At 38.8% G+C, this 26,765-nt stretch overlaps 1 protein-coding gene across 3 annotated transcripts in view; it reads right to left on the bottom strand.

The window, feature by feature from the left end:
• The window catches only part of gsk3ba (glycogen synthase kinase 3 beta, genome duplicate a), an 84,258-nt gene that overhangs the window by 22,657 nt on the left and 34,836 nt on the right, over nt 1-26,765 (bottom strand). For all 3 annotated transcript variants that reach the window (XM_042334717.1, XM_042334716.1, XM_042334718.1), the window contains 3 exons: nt 19,689-19,772; nt 3,766-3,876; nt 1,747-1,877 (listed from right to left, as the gene is read on the bottom strand). In XM_042334717.1, coding sequence (XP_042190651.1) covers nt 1,747-1,877; nt 3,766-3,876; nt 19,689-19,772 — 326 coding nt within the window. The remainder of the gene's footprint in view (nt 1-1,746; nt 1,878-3,765; nt 3,877-19,688; nt 19,773-26,765) is intronic.

Genomic DNA, 26,765 nt, shown 5'->3' with positions numbered 1-26,765 from the left:
AATAAAGTTAAAAAAATGTAGGTTGGCTGTAAAATGTACCTCAACAGCACCAATCAACTCCACGCAATTAGGGGCAAACAACTCCGCCCTTTTCTATTGGCCCAACCTATAAGCCTTTCCTCCAGTCAGAACTCCGCTGCCCATATACTTATCCGATCTAAACTCTGTACCCCAGCACATACTTGGATGGCTCAACACAACTGTAGCAGCACGTCTCACAGAGTACTGCCCCAAGGCAGTGTACAGGTAAAGGCAAGAAGGAACACAAATGGCAAACCCAGCTGCAAGTGATGCAAGCGCAGCAGGAGCATAAGAGTCAGGTGAGGTAGAAGCTTGCTATGATGACGTGACACTTCAGTTGAAGAATGAGCAAGGCAGAGTACAGCAAGTAATCATTTCATATTTTGTTTAACTTCTACAGTAAGGAAAAACAATGTAGAAGTTAGAATTGGATTTCTGAAGACTTCCATCTTCAAGCCGGTTTGAAATACAGTAAAGCCAAAGTACTTGTTGGTCTGACCTGTTAAAACACGACCATGCTTAAAAGAAGAATTTAAACTGTTTGACGTAACTGACTTCAGGCGACCTCATAAGATACACTGTGCACACTGAACTAAAGTGATCAACTAATTGTGGTCTGACTTTCTCTCGTCAGTTAACCTGCTATCCAATTTGCAAAGCACTATTTAGCAACAGGATTCCTTAAAAGTTGTATTTCTATAGTACTGTCTATATTGATTAAGAATGAAGATTTCTCATATGAGAAGCTAGTATGTGGACAAAAGTATGGAACAATTTCCAATGGAACTCGCTCATAGTGTATGCTGATATTCTAGTGCAATGTTGGGAGTGGGGATGCCATCAATCAGATGAAACGTTAAAGATCTCATAGCATTATTTGAAAAGAGAATTGAGTATCTCGGTGTTCTGGCCAACAACCCTCCAGACAGATCAAGTTGGTCAGTCACTTCATGGCTGTTTCTGAAACATTGCTGTGTGTAAATTGGCTACAGTGTTTGCATACAAAATACACACCGGTACTACTCTGTACAGCAAGTCCTGTGAAGTGCTTGGAGAGGTTTTGAATTGTGCTAAACCAAATACAAGGATTAATTTTTATCTTTGCTGAAAATTGCAAATTCCTTGAAGGACCTCAATGCTTCTTTTCCGGCTTTAATCAAGTTGTCTAGAATGCAGCCCTATCAGAATATTCCTGGCAGTGTTTATCAACCCAAATCAGTTTGATCAGCTCAGGTGATTCACGAAAAAGACAAAACCTGAAATGACTGTCTCCTTTTACAATCACCACGAGACAAGTCTCCAAGCAACAGATGATCACGATTAATTTGTAAAACCTATTCCAAATTTAACACACAAGTCTGAAAGTAGCAAAATATAAAAAGAGAACGCATGCCGAGGTTGTGGACACCTGGTCTCTGCCAAGGTTTGCAAAGTTCAACAGTCTGACGCTGGACATCATCATCAACTAGGACCTCTGACCTGAGTCTAACTTTACTTAGTTGGTTGATAGTGTAGTGTAAAATATGCAGGCATCAGCCAAAAGAATACAACTTCAGAAACCAATACTTCATTGAAAACTCAATGTAAAAGTATAGGTCTATTATGAGAACTGTATTATAAAACTACTGTTTTCCTGATCAATAGAATCAGCAGAACATTATTTTCTGTGCAAAAGTTAGCAAAATTGAAAATCGAGAACAAGAAACAGTTCTTTTCAGTACTCACCTTCCAAAGTCACAGAGTTTCAGGACAGCTGTTTCAGGATCAAGCAGCAGGTTCTGTGGTTTTATATCCCGATGGCAAATTCCAAAGGAATGGATGTAAGCTAAACTCCGGAATAGCTGATACATATACAACTGCAAAAAGATAATGTTTGGAAAAGGATTAAAACTATAATCATCTTTCGTTTTAGCAATGTTGGATGTGTCAGCCTGGCGCAGTGGTAGCACTCTCGCACCTGAGTCAGAAAGCTGTGTGTGTGTTGGGACTTGGAATCATATAATCCTTAAGCTTTTTTTGTGGGNAAAAAAGGGTCTACTGGCTCCAACCAGTAACCAGGCTAATTCATCTTTAGCAAGCAGAGTAAGAACTGGCAAAGGATACCTCCAATCAGTTAATTTTTCCACAAATGGAACTGCATAAACCTACCTTTGGTACCAACTAATCCAGTCAGCATCAGTTGGTGCTGATATAGGGATATTCGTGTACATTATGGATCAGTTATAGAACGACTTGGGCAACATCTTACTCATGAAATTGATTGAGAAGGTATTAAAATGTCAGCTATTGAGGTGAAGAGGAAACAAATGGTCATGTTGGCTAAAATGTGACTTTCTACATTTAGATTTTGAGTTTGAATCCAGCCTTGATTGATGGGATAGTCTCCTCTGCCTGTTGTATGAATTCTATATGAACCATTTGGCAAGTCTCAACTTGGTTTCTAGCCAAGAACACAAAATTGCTGAGCGAGTCTCACTTAGCGAGTCCACAATAATGTAGGAAACGTCAGTTTGATGTGGTGATAGTGATTTTAAAAATTGCTGGAGCATCATCACCTTTACCTAAGAATGCTCGATACACAGAAGTGGCGCAAAAATGTTCATTCTTAAGCCTGGTCATCTCTCATCTTGATAACTTATTGGTCAATTGATGATCAATATTGAAATCAAGATTTGTAGACCCAGACACAAATTTGCAACAGGAAACACAGGAAGTCTTAAAAAAAATTAAAATTCAAAAAACGTCACTGGGTTGGTCCATTTGCAGTTGTGTGTGGCGTGATCAGACACTGCAACTGTTCTGCTCATTTCCCAAGAATTCAGGAATGAGGAAAAGCATTTTGAAATCTGTTATAATGCACCTCCCCCACCTATCAGTTCCTTTGGGTCGAGCAACATAATGGACAAATAGACTGGGTATCTGCTCACTAACTCCCACCAACACTGTTCTTTGAAGCAATTCAAAGATTTGGAGAAACAGAAAGAATTAGATCAACTGAGAATGAAAAAGGTAATGCAATTGGTTTTGTAGAACAATGTAGCAATAATAAGGCCACCGGTAGTATTTAAGGATATCGTTGCTTCACTCAGCAACACAGTACATGAGTTGAAAACAGCCCAAGCCAGATGGGTTGTGGAAATAGTCATTTTCATTGGCCTGCCGCCATTCTAAGTGTTACAAAGCTTTGTAAATCACCACTGTACGATGAATGTGATTTTTTTCTTTAGAAATCTATTTGATCATTTTCCACATTTCACTTATATCTCTCCAGAAGTCACTCCATTTCCCAGGCTAAAGGACAAGTGAGTCTCTAACAGTACTTAAATGTTGGTCTGGGAACAGAAGAACACTACCCAGGGTCATCGTCCTCTTGTCTTAGAGTTGGGAGCCAAAAGTAAGTTGGCAATGGCTTGTCCATAGTTCACTCGCAAACTGAGAGAGCCAGGAATGTCTGTCAATTACAGCTCCAACCAACATTCCAATTCACAGTGTTCAATAAGTACATCAGTTCTCAGTTAAACTGCAATGATTGCTGTGCAACTAAACTAATGGGCTCTTTTCCAAACAGGAATAATAAAAAAAAATCAGCAGAACTAGTCCAATCATACAGAAATATATTAGTAGAACTACTGAGTAGTTTCATTAGTATGAAAGCTATATTGGCAAATTGGGGAGGAAATGGATAAAGAGTAAAACTGGGAAGCAACAGCAAAATGACTAGGGTGAATGCACTACATTCCTTACTTTTACATAAATCATCGGAAGTGTCTGCTTGGCCCGGCTGTAATGTCTGGCAACTCTGTACACTGTTTCCGGAACGTAGTCTAACACCAAGTTGAGGTACACTTCATCTTTCTGGAAAAACATAAGTAGAATATATTGTAAATTGATTGCAACTTAACAATATGTAAATAACAATCCCTTCAACCAAATAGCGCACTTAATTTTCTAAAGCAGCCTTTGGAATTCTACACGGGGACCAAAAAGTCTCGATACCTCTTAAAGAAACGGTGAAGAAATAAAGGTATTATTAAAATAAATGGTATCACAACTTTTTGGCCACCCTGTATATTTTGAAAGACAGGATTCCCAATAATAATAATAATCCTTGCATTTGATAGAGCGCTGTTCAAGTCTTTTAGATGTCTCAAACTGCTTCACAGAATATACTGTAAAGTGAATTGATTGTATTTTTGTGGGCGAAGCACGGCAGCTAATTGCACACAGCAGTGTCCCACAAACAGTCATCGATTGCGTGACCAAATTATTATAATTTTTTTTCTTGATGGATTATTATCCCCGGAAAAGCGATCCACCAATCGACTAACATCTGGGTTCCTACTTACTGCTAAGTAAACAGAGGCGTTTGGAGTAAGGAAACTTGCCCAACATTTCGCCCTGCGGGAATAGAACCCAGGTCTCTCGCTTGCGAGGCAAGTGCTCTAACCACTGAGCTACAGGACCCCAGTATTACTACAATTCCTTGTTTATTGCTCACAAACAGAAAGCAGCAGTTCTGAAACACTGATAACAGAAAAGCAGTCAATTCACTCTACAGTATATTCTGTAAAGCGCTTTGAGAAGTTTAGAAGACGTGAAAAGTGCTATATCAAATGCAAGGATTATTATTATAAGCACTTTAACACTGGTTAAATTTGTCCAGAAAACAAGCAAGCACTCGGGCAAATAGGCAAATTTAATGCGCAACTCATACAGTAAAGGTTACATAAATTTTATCTTTGTAAATCGTATGATCACCCAAGTCATACACGCACCCAAGTCCCATTCAGTTTCCGATCAATACCACCTAGATTTCTTTGCTTTCGACGTGTTTTATAAACAAATTATCTCCTAAATCATAACACCACTTCCCCATCCTTCATTACTCCCGCATTTACAGGCTGAATTGAATCGGACAATCTTTATTTATCTCCATTTCACAATAGTGGAAGTTACTCATGATTCCCCTTCCAAAAGAATACATTTTTTACAAAGTGAAAAAGCTCCTGATCAGCTATAAAAAAAGTACAAAATAAATATAAGAAATATAATAACAGATAATGTCTCTATACATAGGCTTTCTTAAAGAGAGTATGCTCGGTGAAATCTCACCCCACCACCACTTGTAAAGACTGAAGAGCCATCCTCATCCGAATCTCTGTTGCAATCTTGTGATTTAGCTTTCCAAAGTGATGAGCATGATTTTAGTTCATTAAAGGTTACATTTTTCTAGCAGACAATTTTGGTCCTCATCACCAGCTCTTGAAAAAGTTTCACCCAGCTCACCATATTGGTTATTCTCTCTTGTTCAGTTCAGAAGATAGTATTGCTTAAGATAAAGTTCACAACACAATTTTGTTTCAATCAATAGAATATCTCAAAGTAGAACCAATTTTGTTTTAAAAAAATGAGTTACAATTTTCTACCCCTTTTCCTGCAAACTGGACGTCCTGTTATAGGATAGCTCCAAGAATGTTGGCATCTGTCTGGCACCTCATTTAACTTGTAGTGAACTGGACAGCAAATGTTAGCAGCCTAAGCATGAAAGACATTACAGCTGTGCCTGATCCTATCCTCACTCACTTTCCTGCGCCAGTCATTGGATTGTGATGAGTGGCAGCTTGAGTTGATTTTTCTACTTCCTTTTCTGCACCTGATGAGAATGCAGGCTCAGCTACATAAAATCTGCAGAATAACAATCCTTGCATTTTATATAGCTCCTTATCACGTCTTCGAGACGTCTCAAAGCGCTTTACAGAATATACTGTAAAGTGAATTGACTGTATATTTTGTGGGCTCAATGCAGCAGCCAATTGCGTACAGCAGTGTCCCACAAGCATGAATTGAGTGACCAAATTACTTTTAATTTTTTTGAAGTGATTGTTACTCTGGAAAAGCGATCCGCCACTCGACTAATAACCGGGTTCGTACTTACAGTAAACAGAGGCATGGGGAGTAAGAAAACTGCCCAATGATCCACCAACCTCAAGCTAATGAGACATGTACAATGGTCATGTAAGCACTCAAATGTGCAACAGCTAGTTACCAATTCTGTTATACCAGGCAATGCTAGTTTCTTACTATTGTAAACTGCTGACATATTCCAAGTCAAAAACACCTCTAAAGATATGAAATCAAAGATTCTTTCAGGATGAGAGAGAGATGTACACAATATTGCTAAGTTGCAAAACTAACNAAAAAAAGGCTTACAAAAACACAAGTAAAAATAGACTACTGAAAGGAAAAGATTGAGACATAAAAGGAGAAAACAAATGGGTTCAAAACCTACTCCCTTGTGTGTGTATATGGAATCTGTTGCCAATAAAGCGGAAAACAAAGCAGAGGTAAACGCCCAAACAAGACTAATTATACATGTACAACATGCACAGAGCAGGGTAGAAAACAGCACTAAATTATCGTTGCAAACTAATTTTAGGAGTTTCCTATTGTGTTTATGAGTTACTTGAGCAGTTTATTCATCTGCATATTAAAACTGAATGAATCACATGTGCAACTCGCTTTGCGATTTGATAGGTATTTACAAAGGAACATAAGCTTTATAATACAATTCACCAATCCTTGCTTTGTCATATCAGAATTCCCAACTGTATTTTCTGTTAAAAAAAAATCATGAAAAATTACCAATTTTTTGGTGTTGCAAATTCTATAACAAGGATATAGCTGAAGCCTTTATAAAACTGCTTTGGATAAGTCACACTGTAACAGCTGTATTGCTCGCTGGTGCCCCCGTTCGATGGTGATGGGAGAGGGAAGAAAAAGGAAGGAAGAAAAAGGTAACCTAACATTCCATTAACCTAACATTTTACTCTAAACCGAAACAACTGAATAAGTGGTTCAAATAATTGATAATAAAGTGCAGACTTAATTGCTATAAAATCGTTTTTTCATTTGTCCAGTCTCGGACAGTATTAGAATTCTAGAATTAATAGAAGAATTGGACGAGCAAGACAGCTTCAAGAATACTGCATTTCAGATCTTCCTCCATACTGAAACAGCATTAAATTCCTGCTGGTGGTGCTGTTGAGAATAGTAAATGTATGCATTTTTAATAAAAAGGCAGGTCGCTTGCCACGAAACTGGCTTGCCACCAGAGCACCAGCAAACCATTTGGTGTTCATAAATAAGGTGAGGAATTTAGAGGTAACTAGCTGGCTTTAGTACTGTACCAATGGACTAGTCATGATTAATTCACTAACGCACAGTACATCTGGGAGAAAGATGAACGATGCTGTGCTCGGTAAGTGTTTTTGCTGGGAGGAAAAGGAGAACCATAAATAGAGAAATTGTTTTCAAAACAACATGCGAATATCAGCAACCTCCCTTAAAGAGAATAAAGGACATTATTCAGCCTGGCTCGTTAATTGAGTTGGCAAGTCATGGAAACGATATGAAATCTCTATGCGTTATTTGATGCAACCGATTCATGTCACGGCATATTTGTTTAATTAAACTTAACTTTATTTTGAGCAATATTCAGGGTTTCACTGAACTCCAAATATACCTGAATTTCTTGAAATCATAATGGGCAAACCTACAGATTGTATTTCTCAAATAGGCCGGTCAGTATAGGTATATTCAGTCCTACCATCATCAGAAAACAAAAACCCTAAGCCCATTAAAAATGTAGTGAATTTAAACAATACTTAATTCAGGCGAGTAATTTGTAGAATAACCAGATGGAGTAAGATTTAAGCAAGAAAATTAGAGATTAAAGAAATCTAAAAGAGCAATGTCTATAAACCAGACTGACATTTATTTATCTTTACACTTTCTCAACTCGCCAGAAGTTTATCCTTTTAAACCTCATGGTGTCTGACAGCCATTACTTCAGAGATACATCTCACACAACTATGTTGTACAATTCGTGGAAGTTCATTTCCATTTCTACAATGAGTGACCCCACAACTGGAGAAACTTTAGCAGCACCAGAAAAACCATCAGCAGCAAAAAGCCTCAAGCCACACTGCTGAATAATGATGGGCAAGCACAAACTTTAAATATTTACAATGTGCATTCAAGAACCTTTTAAAAAATGATTGCGGTATTTGTTACAAATGCAAATTGATCTCATTAACTTTAAACAGTATATAAAGAATCATGTGCGCATTGTACAAGTGTTAGTTTGAAATAAAATCAATGTGTATGTTTTGATAGTACTCAATTTGAATAAAGGGCATGATTCACCCGCTGCCCCAAGATGTTACTCATGGCCCCAAATTTGTGAGTGATCAAAAAATAAAAGGAAGCCATAAGAATTGGTCAGGGCAAAATGGGTGTCCAACCGACAAGTACAATAATAGCCTAGAGAGAGGAAAATGTGAAGTTTTAATTCCAGTATATTACAGAAAGGATTATGGCAAACTACAGCAACTAAATTTTGCTGGTGTCTAAATTTGTTCGCATTACATCATTGCAGCACTGAAGAGGTTCTTAACAATGCAATACTCCAGCCAGATATGGAAATGCAGTAAAGGCTATTTCCTTGCATTGAAAGCCTTGGAGGTATGGACCTAAATCCTAATTGATGAGTTTGTTCAACACCCGCCAAATCTTCCTACTCTCACTCTTTGGACTTGCACCCAATGAATGACTACTTGACCCAAGTACTTAAGTGGAGTCCTGTAGCTCAGTGGTTAGAGCACTCGCTTTGCAAGTGAGAGACCCAAGTTCAATTCCAGGCCGGGCGAAACCTTGGGCAAGTTTCCTTACTCCACACAGAGCCTAATAATAATCCCTCCAAAAAAAAAAAAAAATTGGTCATTTTAAAATCCACGACTGTCTGTGGGACATTGCTGTGCGCAATTGGCTGCCGCATTTTCCCACAAATATACAGTCAATTCACTTTACAGTATATTCTGTGAAGCGCTTTGGGACGTCTAGAAGACGTGAAAAGCGCTATATCAAATGCAAGGATTATTATTATTATTATTAAGGATGTGTTTTCCTTTGTAACCAAGCAGAATTCAGCAGCTTCAACAGAAGTGGGAAGAAAATTCAGTAATAACAATAATCTGTGCATTTGATATAACGCCTTATTACGTCTTTGAGACGTCTCAAAGCACTGCACAGAATATCCTGTAAACTGTATATTTTATGGGTGAAATGTGGAAGCCAATTGCACACAGCGGTGTCCCACAAACTGAAGTGACCAATTTAGTATATTATTCTTGAAGGAGTTATTACCCCCGGAAAAGCGATCCGCCAATGACTAACAACCAGAAACTCCACGTGCTGGGAGATGGGGAACACAGTGGACCTTGGTGAGCACAGGGTGAGCATGCAGTTTTGCACAACTAAGGGTGTGGACGGTGCGATTTTACATGAGCTGGAGCTTGTGGCTGGTCACTTCCTGGAATGCTTTGAATGTGTCTCTTAACATCACTTCATCAGAAGTGATGTTTGCATTGCTGCTTGCACATATGCTGGAAGTGAGATCGGTGGCAACATTAAAAATCTGGAAGTCAACCATGGCAAAAAAACGGAAAATAAACATCTGCAGCACCCATCAACATTTGAAACAAAATAAATTGAAAATCAACAATTCCATTCATATTGTATACCCTTTCGAAACAGTGTCAATAGAAACCGAAACAGCACGCTTAAGGGCTGTATATTTTTAATTGGTAGATTGAAATAGTGTGCTAAATATTAAAGCAGCATTGTAGACGGTTGAGGAGCCAGTAAAGAATTCTTTGTTTTGGAAGATTATTAATATTTAAAATAATACTGATATTTAAAGGAGAATGTCTTGCATAATGATTTACAATTATAGGATTTTAATAAACTGATTTCATGGAATAAAGCCAATGAAATTGTAGCATTGAAGCCGGAAGTGCCTTCTTGATAGCATTTTGTGAAGTTGACGTGACAGTTCTTTCATTTAGGAAGTCAATTTTATCTACCAAATCTTCAGATTCTAACTCTACAAGATCTCTTCTCCAGTAATCAGCAACCACCCAATGATGAATTTGAATGCTACTGACAGATGTCCTCAGATTCTGATCAAATCAATGGGCTTTCACTAGCACTGAATCTAGATTGTGCTGAGGTTGTCCTGTTGCCCCTTTACCATACATCAAATCTACTGATGGGTTTATTTTTCTCGGTTGATGGGGAGGGGCGGGGGTTGGCAGAAGAGAATAGTCATTTAACTGGTGGAGATCTTCTCTGCTTCAAAAAGTCAAAAGGATCGACAATTTTTCTTTTCTGTAGATAAAATTGAACTCGGTTAAAATATATATCTGAATAAAAGTGGCTCCCAAAATTATCAGTTTCAAAATACTAGTCGTATTCAGAAGCCAGAGCAATATCATAAGTATGACTCAGGGAAAGCATCAAAGCATCCTCCTGACGTAAAAGGTGTTCTATCAAATGTAATTCACGGTATTGAAAAGTAGTGACTGTTTTATAGGCTAATGCATACCACAATTTATAGATTCAAACTTTAGATATTTGAATATCAGAACAGAAGATGTACACAAACACATGGCTGACGTGTTCAGTCAGAAAAAGTGCTGCAGTACTCAAGGAGTTAAAATCTCATCCATATGAACGCATTCATGATGGCAGGCCTAGTTAAAGAGGAGAGGGTGAGATTGTGCATAATAGTCAAGCCCATTCCTGTTTTTAAGTCAACTGCAAACCAAGCTAGTTTACTTTTTCAACCAACATATCATAAACCAATGGGATTTATAAGCCAGTAATGTTTGCCGGCAGACAAATTATAGCACATGAATGCAAAGCAATCCTGGATTAATTTATTATGTAACCCATTTCTGATCCAAGCAGAATTTCACAGCTTGGTTAATAAAGAATTCAGTTTAAGGGAAGAGTTCATTTGAAATGTCTGGACTTTTTTTTTCCATTATGAATAACCGTAGCCGTGGGCAAGTTACACCCAGCGATTAGTCATAGAAACAGGAAGTACATCCGAAACAAGTCTGTATTAGTCCATGACCTAGAGTGAATAGTTGAAACTGATTGCAGTCTAGCCTTCGCTCATATTTTGCGCCTAAACAGAGTCTTTGAAAAGTGTGTAAAGCATTTAAATTTTATTACCACCTGACTGGGCACGCTCATGGGTTTGAGTTGGCCAACAAATGCAAGTGAATCAGCAAATGATTCCAGCTAACCTTTTAAATCCCATATTTCCCCACTTTCAAGGCCTACCTCAAAACTTGTCTTCCTGTACTTTCAGTCAACAGGCAGCAATAAACAAGGCAAACAGGATATTGGGCTACATTGCTAAACCAGGTTAGATCCCCAGACGTCATACAGGATGAAAAGTGCTTGTTTGGCCGCACCCAGAGTAATACGTACAGTTCTACTCACGAGGCACTGTGGGCTGCCCAAACCTGAGAGACAGTGTGGAGGAGAACAATGAGAATAATTCACTGGTAGTCAAGGATTGAGCTATGAGCAACGATTGAAAAAAAGCTAGGGCTCTTTAGTCTTGAGAAGACAACTCAGAAGAGACACTGTAGAAGTGTATAACATTTTAAATCGAATTGAAAAAATAAAGTAGTAACAATACGTTTGGATGCACCGAGATAATAGAATAAGAAAACATAGGTGTAAAGTTCAAGGGTTATTTCAGGACCGGTTCCAGCAAGGTTTTTACCTAAAGAGTAATTAATGACTGGAACGGCTTGCCAGGAAGGGTGGTTGAATCCAGGAGGCTGGACTCATTTAAAAAGCAGCTTGATTCTGTATTCAGAGGATGATGAGGGCGAGTATTCTGGAGGGAAGAGATCAGATGATCGAAGAGCTTTTTCATTGGAACTAATATTGTTTTAAAATCAACAACTTACACTTTTATAGATCCTTTCATAAAGGACAACCACCTCAAAAATGCTTCACTAAGATAATAGGGAAGAGGATAGAGCAAGGAGGAGAAATTATGGGTGTTGCGTGTTAAGGATGGGGTATTAGTTTAAGGTAGAGAGAGAATTGTTGTTAGGTGTACTGTTTCTATTTTTGGACAATGTGAGTTAATTTCTATGTACAGCAAGGTACCACAAACAGTATGAAGTGAAAGGAAAATTTAACTGGAGATTTGTTGGCCAAGAGTCACTTCCCTTTTCAAATATTATCAGAAGATCTTTAATCTTTAAAAGCAGACAGAATCTTGTTTTTTTAATTACTCATCCGAAGGGTTGCATCTCTGGACATTACAGTGCGTGTTGTCCAGCAGGAAATATAGCTCTTTCAGATAGACAGCACTGGTCCAATGGACATCTGCTCTGTAAAATTCTAATTTGAAATTAATTGAGGGAACAGACCGATCAAAACATCAAATGGACAAGAGCACACAGAGCCCCAGCACAACTATTTTTGTTTGGAAAAAACACACAACAGCATCATGAGTGATTAAGGGTACAGCAAGTCATGTGCGCAAAGGATTAAAAACACGTGGTTGATTATCCCAATCTCCTCCAATCCAGATTAGTTTGGATATTCAATGTTCTACTGTACAACCGTATTTTGAATTTGTACCAAAATGTCACTATTCCATAAAATAAAATGCATTTTATCCTCTCTGGGAGACAAGGTTTTGTTGATATTCGCACAACTGAAATCTCTTTCCTTTCTCCTCTCCGTATTGTTATGGGGGAAGAAACATCACTTTGTTACCCTCAAAGAAAAGCCACGATTCTCAATTCATACTTTTAAAAAGCGTCAATGAATACATGGCTTGTCACGTCCACATAAGGGCATCAAAATTTGTAAAAGAAAACGCATTAACTATTGGAATATTCTTTCTACATTGGACAAAACAATATTATCTTTCAAACGGAGCAATATAATTAGTACCCCCACAAATTATAGCATCTGCAACAACTTAGTTTATCTCAAAATATTTTTTCACAAAAAAATTAAATGGACCAAAAAAATTCACTTCCACTTAAATCATTGCCTTCATTTACATTAATCCTGACATAAGACTGTTGGGCTACTTGTTTAGGCAAAATAAATTGAGGGTATTTTTTAAATCTTTGCAGCATTATCACTTGGATTTATTTATGTGGAGTGTAATGGTGGGTGCCTACTTCAGCTACAGAAACTATCAACAATACAATTTTAGATGGTTGTAGCTGTTGGACCATCTGGAGGTAATGAACACAAGTCTGGCATTATGAACGTGACTTAAATATGGTGGGGGGGGGGTGCAATTGTTTTCTACTGAAGAGGGTTTGTATTTCACTGACAATACCCATCAGTCTACATTATGTTAACATGCAAATGCCTTATACTTAAGCTCCATTAAACTTATCTTACCAAAAAGATCCCATCTCCTTTTACTATTTGGATGGTAATGACAAAGTAAAAAATAAATACAAGCAAGATAATATTTAGGAATACTTCAAATTACAAATGAAGTGATTGTACAAAGATCTGTAGACCACCCAATATACAATATACATGCACATTAATCAACACGTTTAATGATTTTAACTGTCATACACATCATGGTGCACAGCTACAAGCTTCAGTTCCTGCAAATAATTCACAATTTAAATTGCTTTGGAACTACATTTTATTTCACCTCATGCAAGGGAAAAGTGGGCATATTCCACTGTAAAACTAAGCAGTGAATGGAAAGCAATCTCTTTGTTCAGTGGTAAACCACTCGTGACTTGCTTTAATGGTTTATGGCATCATAATCACTCAAAATTACTGCATTGCAACTCATTAAATTATCCTGTGTACAGCACTTTAGAACTTTACACAATATATCCACTCCTTCAAATAGTTTCGAAATAACATTCTTATGATCACTGGTTATAAAGTTTAAAAATAAGTCTACAGGGAATACAATCTAGCTTCAATGCTCCTCTAGATAAGAAACACACAATTATAATGATCATAGTTTACTTGTGTGGAGTCCTGTAGCTCAATGGTTAGAGCACTCACTTTGCAAGCGAGAGACCTGAGTTCAATTCCAGGCAGAGGGCGAAACCTTGGGCAAGTTTCCTTACTCCACACCCCTAATAATAATTCCTCCAAAACCAAAAACAATAATAAATTGGTCATTTTCAATCTACGACTGTTTGTGGGACATTGCTGTGCGCAATTGGCTGCCGCGTTCGCCCAGAAATATACAGTCAATTCACTTTACAGTATATTCTGTGAAGCGCTTTTGGACGTCCTCCCGACGTGAAAAGTGCTATATCAAATGCAAGGATTATTATTATTATTAAGAATTCTTCTTTTACTTTGATCTGGAGGTCCAAAATAATGATCAATAGAATGGTAGGAAGTAATGAACGTGAACGTTCATAACTCTTAAACCATTATGTAAAGATATTGAACAGAGAGCAGTGGGTTACGACATGGACATTAGATTCTGTTGGTATCCTCAGCAGAAGCTGCTTAATTCTTTATAGCATCCTAATCTATATTCTATCCATTGCTCAGGGTAATACCTACTGACCTCAGAAAAGAAACAACAACTTGCGTTTAACTGGTACCTTTCATGTGGGGTTAGTGCCTGAGCTTTTAATGGCAGAGTTTCATGTTGCACCAGGGAGAAAGAGGAGGTGAACGTAGGCAGTGACACAGGAAGTTCTGCAGATGCAATCTGAAAACCGGTAACAAGGGGGCAAGGTGGTGGGATGACGCAGAAAATTCTGTAAATTGGTCCTGCGGGTCTAGCTATTTCAAATCATTATAAAGAGACATCTAGCTTCAATTGACATTACGATGATATGAAGATGGTGTTATTAATAAAGCTTGGCACGCAAGGCTAACTTTGGAAAAGCTGCAAGCTTTAAAAGAGTCTTTCACAAAGTCTCAACAAATCTTAAAAGTTTTGCAACAAGATATTCTGACAAAGAGGGCAGCATAAGACAAATTCCTAAAAGGAGGTTTTCAAAATTATTATTCTTTCCCTCACAATACCTTGTAATGGTACCGGCCTGCCCAAATCTTGATATAAAAGATTGGAGAGGTTTCCTCTGTTGAGTAATGGAACTGATAAGATTGGTGTCTACTACTGTACTCAATGCTATGCCAAAGAAATTAATTTGGGTGATGGTAAAGGAAGCCAACTAAAGGCTGACACATTGGGTACGTACACTGAACTGGTATTTCAGGAAAATGGTGACTGCCTTTCACATTAAAACACTGAAGTACATTATAGAGACTAGGTAGAAATAAATGCAGCAACTAATCTGTATCATAAACATTATTATTCTTATAAACTTAGAGAAGTAATCAATTCAAATATTGGGGGTGGATTTTGATAAGAAGCAATACAAGCTAAGATACATGGGAAATAGCAGTGTGTGTGTGTGTGTGTGAAGAAGGGCCTTTCATGTCAATTTAACAACCCAACCCAAGAATGTTCTTGGTCTATGTGAGTTATCTGTATTGTGCATTTTGCAGTGTAATAGGCACCTGCAAACACTACAAACAATCCAATTTGGATATTGTAGTTATCGGGATAATTGTTCAATGAGGAAGACTGCTGCTTAAGCAGATTCCTTTCAAAATGTCAAAAGATAATGTAAGATAAAACTAACAAGGCTAACTAACAAACCAAGGCAAACCTAAATAAGATAAGATGGATTTCTAACAGATTCAAAACAAGAACTTCAAGATGAATAAACTTTACAAACCCTTTTTTAAAAAAATCACAACTCTTGCTGTAATTATCAGTATGTTGTACTAATTTACAACAAATAAAAGAATTAGTGAGAAGTCATGCTTCTGGTGCTTATGGAAGCAATGAGATGGAATAGCCTTTAGAAACTGGTGATGGTTTAAGAAAGGGGAGGAAAATATACGATTGGGCGAGGGGGAAGAACAACTTCTGAAAAGGACAATGTGTGTAGGTGATTTGAAATTTAAGTATTTGAAACCACTGTGGGAAAAACTCATATTACAAATCAAAACTAACAGCTGGAGTTGATATCACTGTCGACAGTGCAAACTTCTGCCTCTGCATTCCTTTACAAAATAGCTGTAGCAAAGTCCTGAGGGCACTTAGATTTCTCCATGTTTAAACAAACAATGATTGAGTTAATGTATCCCTTACAGATTAAGATGTCATGCAGATTAAAATGGCAGTACTTCTTTGAAGACTATGTGCATTCCTTCTAATGTCTTCTGACTATAAATACTCTAGTCACCTATGAGTAAAATGCTTCCTTGTGGAGTTTCCAGAGAAACGTGGCTGAATTCTGCCTAAGCTTCAAAACACATTTTAAAGGGAATAGAAGATCTAAACTGCAGTTTATTAACAGTTCGAGCACATTGAAGAACTAGAATCCGGCTGGTTTGCATCCTACTGACAGATTGGTCAAGATACCCATTTAGAATGGTTATTTGCCTTTCATACTGTAGATTAGTCTTGACACCTTATAGAAGTTAAAATGACAGCTGTAGGTTGGTATGATGAATTTTTAGGGAATATGATTGATTTGTAGTAATATTGTCATAGGTCATGAAATACATGGCTCCTGTGACAGAAGTACTGACAGCCGAATTTCACAGGTATTTATTTTTGTCAAAGACATTTACACTTACAATGGCTGTCAAACTTTATACCAATTTACACTCCCTCGCTTCCGTCTTCACAAAAGCAGCTGCAATAATTTTGCTGTGGTTATTAAATTCAAGTTATGTTTTTATATTACCTCTTTGGCTCCAGAGGGAAGCCAATTACCAGAGGCTATTATTAATATTAAATGGCAATTTTCTGCACCCTGAATCAGGCCAGACCCAATTTGTATCAACTGTTTGCTCTGGGTCAAAGTGCTGAACGTTTAAGCAGGTTCTGGAGTGAACATCCCATTGCCAGAGTCACTATCCGAGTGACAGGAAATGCCACGATGGGGTTCATGGGCAGGCCACCAGATATGGCCTTTCCCAGAAATTCAATGTTCAAATATAAACAAACACTATAAAATTCTACTAGAGGGGAACCTAGTTATAAAACAGTTGGTTTGGGTCCAAAAATTCAGACCCATGTTACAAGGAGATGTGCAAAATAGAGTCCCTGGTCAGCAATTCTGGGGTTAGCACGACATTCTTGGTATCACTTACTGCATGTTGCAGGCCAAACATGTTTTGCGCACAAAGTGCAATAAACATCACTTCCTTTGCAACATTTCTTGCGCATAGCACACAAGCGCAGGAAGCTGGCCAGTGAGCGCTAGAAGCAGACTGCACTTCCGACATAGAGCAGGTCAACGGTATGCTGAGCTACAAGAGGACGCCCACATTAGAATGGGGGTCACAGACAGGGTCATGATTCAAGGTTAGGAGGAATAATAATACTTGCATTTGATATAGCGCCCTTATCAGTTCTTCAAGATGTCTCAAAGCACTTGACAGAATATACTGCAAAGTGAATTGACTGGGGGAATTCGCCATCTCTCCTCTACACTCCGCCCAGCAGCTGCAGGACCTGGCAACCTGACTGACTTCTGTATAAAATGTTGTCTTGTATACTGGAATGCGAGAATACCCATTAGGATATCATAGTGCTGTATGATATCATACAGCACAAAAAGAGGCCATTTGGCCCATCGAGTCTGTGCCGGCTCTTTGAAAAGAGCAATGTAATGTTAATCCCACTCCCCAGCCCTTTCCCCATAACCCTGCAAACCCGTCCTCCTCAAATACCCATCCACCGCGTTTTTAAAAGTAGTTATCGAATCGGCCTCGACCACCCTTTCAGGCAATGCGTTCCAGATTCAAACAACTCGCTGCGTGAAAAAAATTCTTCTCACCTCCCCTCTGCTTCCTTTAGAGACTATTTTGAATCTGTGACCTCGAGTCACCGACACACCCACCAGTGGAAACAGTTTTTCCCTTTCTAACCTATCAAATCCCCTCATGATTTTGAAGACCTCTATTAGGTCTCCTCGTAACCTTCTCTGCTCCAATGAGAATAATCCCAGCCTCTCTAGCCTTTCCTCATAATCGTCCCTCATTCCTGGTACATCCTCGTAGATCTCCGCTGCACCCTTTCCAATGCCTTAACATCCTTCATATAGTGTGGTGCCCAGAACTGGGCGCAGTATTCTAACTGAGGCCTAACCAGTGTTTTATATAGGTTAATCATAACCTCCTGACTCTTGTACTCTATGCCCCTATTTATAAAGCCTAGTATCCCATATGCCCTTTTTACAGCTTTATCTACCTGTCCTGCATCCTTCAAGGATTCATTTACCTGCACCCCCAGGTCTCTCTGTTCTTTTACCCCCCTTAAGATTGTATTACCAGCCTGTATTGCCTTCCCTCATTCTTTCTACCAAAATGCATTATCTCGCATTTCGCCACATTGAAACTCATCTGCCATATGTCTGCCCATTTTACCATTCTGTCTATGCCTTCCTGCAGTTGGCTCTTATCCTTCTCACTGTTTACCACCCTATCTAACTTTGTGTCGTCCGCAAACTTGGGAGATGGTATTTGCTATACCCAAGTCCAGATCATTTATGTATATTAAGAAGAGCAGTGGTCCTAATACCGATCCCTGGGGAACGCCACTGTGCACTTCCCTCCAGTCAGAAAAGCAGCCGTTCACCACAACTCTCTGCTTTCTGTCTCCCAGCCAGTTCTGGATCCATGCTGCCACTGTCCCTTGTATACCATGGGCTTCTATCTTTTTTACAAGTCTTTCATGTGGCACTTTGTCAAATGCCTTTTGAAAGTCCATATAAACTACATCAACTGCACCACCTTTATCCATCCTCTCCGTTACCTCATCGGAAAATTCTATTAGATTGGTTAGATAAGATTTGCCTTTAACAAATGGCTAAATATGGCTTGGAGGGTTAACAGAAGCTGAGTGGAAAGTATTCCTGCCCCCACTTCCAAGTTCTGCCAACAAACTAGGCTGGGTAGTCTATCACCCACATGTCTTGTGGTACTGTAAACCTGCCTGACTCAGAAAATAATCTAGGAAGACCATCACAAAATTCCAATATTCCATTGACAGGCACATCACCCTGAAGGGATCTTAGTTTCAAGGAGACCCCGATTACCTCTTGGGGGCAGGGGGTAAAATTATTAGCCCTTGAATATGTGTTAGACTGGAAGGTTTATTCATTATGAATAGCTATTCCCAATTGAACAAAAATCATAGCAGTTGTGTGTGAGCGAACAGTTCAGTTTAGAGTTCAACTATGTCACCTGATCAAAGCAGATTCCTAAAAGAAACAGACTTCTAACAAAATCTGTAACCTCAACTAAACCCACATTCATGAGGAACTTTCCATTGCACACTTCCTAATGGGATCTTCTTTGATATAAACCTATAAAGTAAGCAGCTACATCAGCTTGTTCCCACCTGTCAAACAATGGCTATGAACAGACTACAGTACTGACAAAGCAGTTTGTAAATCGTGTTTAGAACTTGATAGTCCTCCAAAAATGTAATCTAGCGTATCTCCTCTTCCAAAATAACCTTAGTTTTATAACTAGTATTTATAATCGTTAATTGTTAACAAGAGAAAAAAAACCACAAAACCTCAATGACGTCAATAACAAAATGAAAGCAATTTAGAATGGTGCAGGAATCAGACGATGTGTCAATATATGCCACAGAAGGCTAGCAAAGTGCAAAGTAAACTTTGCAAATATACTCAGGAAAGCAAGATTTGATATTTTGCAAAGCTGCAACACAAACATACCTTTTCTCCACTGGAGTAAAAGAAGTATCTCAATCGGACAATATTACAATGATCCAGTTTTCGCATAATCTGCAGCTCACGATTCTGAAAAAAAAACACCCAAGAAAATCAGCCCCGACTGTAAAGTAATTAGGCATTCAAAGTTATAACAGTTTCAAATGAAATTCAGTTCCACGATAACACCAATAAAATTCAGCCTTGCATTATTTGCAATAAAGTTGCCTGCTCCCAAATTGATTTCATTGGAACCAGAAGAGTGCTCATCACCACCATTATTGCTATTCATCAGTTCCAATAAGATGGAGGGCTTTATTTTGTCAAGAATACAACGCATCTACAGGCAGGAGCAAAAAGGTATTAATAATAATAAAAAATGCAAGGCCCAAGGCACTAAGCTGAATGGAATTCTCTCCCCCATTCCCCCACCCTTGACATCAGCATTCTTAAAAACATTTGTTGTGGCTTACAAAACTATCTAAAACTCTTCCCCCACTCCCAGTCAGCTGTATGAAGGTGCTTTAAGGCATCTTCCTAATGTGAAAGATGCTATATAAATGTAAATTGTTGTTGTACAGTATATGGTGTGTGTGTCAGCCTGGCTCAGTTTGAAGCACTCTTGCCTCCCGGTCGAAAGCTTGTGGGTCGAAGCCCCACTTTGGGATTTGGAGCTCATATTTGGAGCTCACTGGTGCTCTAATACAGTGCTATGGAGGTGCCATCCTTTGAATGAGACATTAAACCGAGGCCCCATCTGCCTGTTCAAGTGGATGTTAATTAGAAAAGAGAAGGGAGTATCTCCTGGTGTCTTAGCCAGCAATCCCCCAAATAAAATTGCTCCTTCACTTCATGGCTGTTTGTGGGATATTGCTGTGAACAAACTGATTCACTGCTGATATGACACCCGTGTGCAGGAAGCGGCAACAATGGCACCTGTTGCTCATAACATACAGGAACAACAACAACAACAAGATTCCATTTATTGAGCGCCTTTCACGTCGGGAGGACGTCCCAAGGCGCTGTACAGTTGGGTCAGGACCCGAAGTGATATCAGTGGCAACGTGACAACACACGAGGCTCAATTTTTCGCACTTTTGTCATAGGGTGGTAGAACTGATGTAACCTTGTTATAATGGAGTGCGTCTTCCCAAGAATAGTAAACCTTTCACCCTTAATGGAAAAATTTTACCGCAAAGTAAACGTATGTTCCATTTCCTGGAAGATGAAGAAATGGCAATTCCAATTTTATCAGTGACTGTGTTTCGGTTGCCGTTAATTAGTACATTAATTACAATGCAAGCTGCTGGATCAGTATGGTACCACAGCTTTTCTCCACTACAAACATCATGGCAACGTTTCTTACTACTGTATTACTCAAGCCTCAGTTGTTTACCAAACTAGATCTTATACGCTGTGTCCTCCTCAAGCCCAAATAGATCTCATGACCTTCCCTTGCTCCAAACAACCATTTATTCTCATACCAAGTGTGCACATAAAGCAACCAGCAGCAACATTCAACCAAGAAACAATTCATATCTGTGGATTAGCTAAAGGTCCCCGAGTGATATATCCAGGAGCCTATATGAGGTCACTACACAGAGAATGATCCACAGAAACCAAGGCCACTGTTATCAGGCACTTCAGTACACAATAGCACAACTCGACTTCTGTGGATAATAATCCTTGCACTTGATAAATCACCTTATCACATCGCCAAAACGCTTCAAAATATTTCATAGAATTTACTGTGAAGTGTAGTGACTAATTGTAGACAAATGTGGCAGCCGTGTGCCACAAACAGCCATGAAATGAACAACCCATTTTATTTCAGGTAATGGCTAAACTTACAATACTTTAACCTTAAAAATCATTTTTAGAAAGTACTGTATTGGCAGGCAAATAGTTTTTAAACGCATTAGATGTTGGATCATGGACACTCCATTCTTTAATGATACAGCTAGTCACTGAAGGGCATACAAAATTAGTTTACCAATGCTATGCAGTAGCATAAGGATTGCTGCCATTGCAAATTATGGCACAGGCAAAATGACTTCATGTGTATTAACTGAAACCTGAACTGGAACTGCACACTACAGGAACTGAGGCACAACAGGAATACATGAACATGCAACCATCAATGGAAAAAAAACTGTTCCCTTTGTAACATAAAATCATACATGAAATATTTTGGAATGCAACTTTTACAAAATCAAAGAATTTGACAGTCGTAATTATTGTAACATATAGTGATTGAGCATATAGTGTTTGAGCTCAGCGAAATCCCACAAGTGGCCAAAAAGTGGATGGCCAATTAATCTACAACAGACTTGGCCAGGACACCAGAAGAATCCCTTCTCGTTTCAAAGAGTTTCACAGCATCTTTAACATCCATTAAACAGCCAGACAGGACCTTGTTAGTCTGTTCAAAAGATGGCACCTCTGCCAACGCAGTATTCCCCCAAATCCTACCTGGATCATCAACCTAGACTGAGCTCAAGTCCAGATATGGCGCTTGAAACCACAATCTTAGAGTTGAGAGAGCTCCAACTGAGTCAAGGCAATACCCAGTAAGAATTCATTATATTTTAAGCCCTTTTCTGAACAAAGAATAGGTTTTCTCACAAGCATGGAGGTGGGGAGGAAAGTTTGTATAAAGATTGAAGTCAAATCCCATATCGGTTACAAATTGGTTACACAAAAGATGGACAAAAGACTTCCAAGATAAAATGCAAGGGAAAATTCCAGAGAATTGTCGACAAACGCCCAAGAAGTTACCAAAAAATAAATACAATTGGCTGCAACCTTCAGCAATTACCAATGGAACATGAAGAACACTGAAGCAACCAGTTCAGTAATCTTCGCTGCAGATGGTTACCAAAAACAGAAAAAATTAGGCTAACAGTGCAAGATCCAAAGAAAGCAGAATGCGGATGAATTAAGTTAGGAGACATCAAACTGGAGCTTTAAAGCCTTGAGGGGGAATTGTTATAATTTATAAGTTCCTGAAAGATCACCAAGAATATGTAGTGGGTGAGAAAACATGCAGATTTAAAAATTATTATTCCCTGAACTTCGGCAGACTACAATCTCTCAGAGTTGTAGAGTTTGTTCTACTGTCTTTGGATTAGATACATCTGGTATTGACTGAGGTGGTGACACAATATCTGTCAATTGTACATATATGGAATCAGATGCAACAAGAGGTCAAACAGTTATGGATGTCAATATCTGTGGAGAAAGTCTGGTCATTATTGTGTGTAAAAAAAATCCTTGGTGGTGGTTTCAATAGTCCAGTTTCTGAGCCAGGTGGGTCCACAGTATATCAAGACATGCTGTGACAAACTCATTGGCAGGCCTGACTCTTCAGCAAGACTGTTGTGACAGACTTGAAGCAGAAGATCTTCCCACTCTGCTTGTATTAGCCCTGCAAGCCAAAGCCCTAAGGGGTGAGGTGAACCTGGCCGAACAAGCAGCAAAAAGCTTGCCAGACGGTGCTCGCCATGGGGTTGTACCAATAATAATCCAATAAGGGTTATTCCTTCAAGGCCCGTCTCACTACCTTACTCTTTGACCGTGCAGTCGGATATCCTCCCAGTCCCATTACACTTGCCCTCTACTATTCTAGATTCCAATCTTCAACTCGGGTGCCGATCCTCGACTGTCCTGCAACTTGGGACATCCTCCCAACATTAAAGATGCTACATAAATGCAAAATTTGTTGTTTAATTACACTACACAATGTGTGGGTTTGATTAATAACATATTGCAAACACACATTACAATGCAAAAATTACTGAAATTGGTGGGTGACATAACATTTACACGGGACCTTTTCATGTTTGGAAGAACATCTCAAAGCGCTCGACACTGTTGACTGGGTACCTCAGCTAGGGGTGGGAATCGAGAGAGATGGCATGGGAAGGGGGAAAAGGTGACTGGAATTGAACTCAGGTCTCTCACTTGCAAAGCGAGTGCTCTAACCACTGAGCTACAGGACTCCACAGGACTCCACAAACTCCACAGATGGCATGGGAAGGGGGAAAAGGTGACTGAAAGGTTGATCAAAGAGTTAGGTCTTGATGTGCCTTGAAAGAGAGGAGGGAGGGAGTGAGTCAGAGGAACTCCAGGAATAGAACTCCAGAGAGTGGGGCAAAATGGCAATGGTGGGGCAGATGGGATGGGAGATGATGACAACACATGAAGCTCTCCCCCCACCCCACTCTTCTCACCTCCGTCTCACGCACTCTCCCTCTCATTCAATCACTCTCGCCCCCATCCTTCACCCCTCAATCCCTCTCTTCCAATCAGCTGCGCAGTCACTATCTGGAGTGGCAGGAGCCAGCGGTTGCTAAGGACGCGGTGGATGAGGAGACACGATTGCCTTCCTGACAGACTGCAGCAACAGACGGTATTATTTTCACTCTCCGCTCTGCTTCCTTATAACCATCGCTCCTGCTGCTGCCCTGGACGGACACTCACCAGGGAGGGAGGGAATGGAAGTTAGAAATGGTCTCGCGCCAGATAAGATCACTTGCCGGGTTGGATGCACTGTTCTAGGGTATAAAATTAAAATCCAAGGAATTATCTGTAAGGCTGTCTCATCATAACCAGGGCTCAAGACTTTTGATATTGTATAAAAATTCTTAAGACAGCTAATGTTTAAAATGTACTTCTTCGGTTTGAATTAGCATAGGCAATTTTCCTGAAACTTAGTAATGTAACATTGCTTTACAATGAATGCCATCAAAGCAGAAATACTGTAATGCACTGAATAAATAGGGACTTTAATCACAAAATATTAAAAAATTGGTTACGAACCTCTGGTAGGTTCTTCTGCATTTTTTGACTGAGGTTATCCTCTACATATTATAAAAGCAGCATTAGAGAGCAAATTGGAAAAACTATAGGAACAATGTTTAACTGGTCAAACTTTATACTACATGGTACAAAATATGGCTGACCCATTTGCCTACAAATTCAACCACCACTACACTTTACAGTAAATCTGTGAAGCACTTTGAAACGTCCTCCAGACGTGAAAGACCTATATCAAATGTAAGGAATACTATTATAGAACTTTTCTTTGGGTTACTCAATTCATTTTACTCAAGGAGGCTGAAATGCTGCAGTTTCACTGCTGTAACAATTCCAACATTTAAGAAAACTTTTGTAGCACGAAACCTTTGTATTATAGAAAGGAAATTTGTTTTCACTCAACAAACCAGTTTATACGAAATCATTAGCAAGAGGAATTATGTGAATAAAATAGGTTTTAAAAATCTCTATATAAACATGTTGCAGAAGCCAAAAGAAACACATTAAGGAGAAAACAGTCCCCTTCACTGGATATACTGTAAAGTGCAGTGATTGTATTTGTGGATTAAAAAAGTCACCACCCATTCACGCTTATCAGCTACTTTCTTTTTAAAGCATTGGTATTCCGTTGGAGGCTTTGACCTGATTCAGGTCTATCCTCCAACGAAAGGATCCAAAGTCATATGCTGTTGGATTCTCAGACTGGACCTAAGACCACTGTGCCACAAGATGAGAGAGATATCCAATAATACTTGGGGAGAGCATGCAAGTTGCTCGAGCTTTGAACCTTAATGAAGGCTTGTAACCATTTAGCTGCGGTTGGTTAGAATCATAGAATTTTACAGCACAGAAGGACGCCATTTGGCCCATCGTGCCTGAGATATCTGTATTATAAGTATACATATGCTGAATCTGCTGCCATATGGAGCTTCACAAAATACAGTAAAAACACCTTACAGTATATCTTGTGAAGCACTTTGACAAGTCAATGGCATGATAAGGCACTATATGTCTATGATTATGTCTAACATATCTGTTGATGACAGTCTTTTAAATGGTCATTCCTCACATCAATATTCCACACTAGTTGCAATTTAATCTTTTCTACAGCTTTCACTTCTTTATGGTTCATGGGAGGAGTTTGCTTTGGAAATATGAGCTTTTCATTGTCTTCAATAATACTTCAGTTTAACTGCGAAATTTCCTTGGGGGAGGTTATCCACAAAATACTGGTATTCTTGAGTGAAAATTATATCCATTTAACATGTGGGAAAGCTGCTCTTAATGTTTGGTACACAGCATCCTGTTAGATTTTGAATTGGTGCGACCTTCTAGAAGCACCTCCAGATTAACTTTAAAAACCTTGGTGAAATAATTTGCTTTGAAATTAACCCACTCACCCTCAATTTGGAACTTGATGTCATGGTCTTTGTAACTTGCAGTTTCACAGAGATAAAGAAACGTCAACAAAATCTATCCCTATATGTTTTACTTTATTCTTCAATTCAGGATCACTATAATGGCAAGTTATATCGATTAGCAAGAATTACATCAGATGTCTTGCTTACATCTTAAGAGTGCCTCTTTATAAGACTACAGCAAAGAGCCGTCAATTTGAATATCTTTCATAAATTCAACATCAGTAAATGAGAAAATTCCGTTTAGCAAGCATAATATCAAGTGAGCCACTAAAACCCTTCAACATTGTAATTTTTAACTTAAAATGTTTTTGATTGTTAAACAACTCCACTTATACAGCCCATTTACATTCACACAAAATATCAAAATAGTTCAGAAGTGATGAGGTAGGAAAAACAATCAAAAACATTTTTACAGGTTGGCTTAGACCCAGGGTGGTATCACAATCAACACAAGGTGTTTGCCAAATACCCTCACTGATACAAGGGCCACTATAGTGCCCACTTTTTAGGTCAATTTTAAGAAGCTTTTACGTCTCTATTAGGATCAGAGTACAAGGAGTTTACACACCAACTTAAAGCTCCAGACTAGAATTAGTGCTGCAGATAAAGTACAAGAATTGCATGTTGTTTTTGACCCTTTTCTGAAGGTGGGAATAGTTTCTCTGTTCTCTTCTGAGAAACAACAGTATGTTAATATTCTCCAATTTTAAAATAGCATTAAAAATGGTAAAACAGAATGGTTGGAACAGGTTTCACATCACCAAATTAAGTATGTAACTTGAATATTCGAAGTGGTTGAAACTTTACACATTGAATATTCAATGAAAATAAACAAAGTAAATTT

This window comes from Callorhinchus milii, unplaced genomic scaffold, assembly GCF_018977255.1.
Source record: "Callorhinchus milii isolate IMCB2004 unplaced genomic scaffold, IMCB_Cmil_1.0 Scaffold4, whole genome shotgun sequence".
Classification (NCBI taxonomy): domain Eukaryota; kingdom Metazoa; phylum Chordata; class Chondrichthyes; order Chimaeriformes; family Callorhinchidae; genus Callorhinchus; species Callorhinchus milii.
The sequence above is the reverse complement of the archived record's forward strand: the minus strand, read 5'-3'. Positions and strand labels throughout refer to the sequence as shown.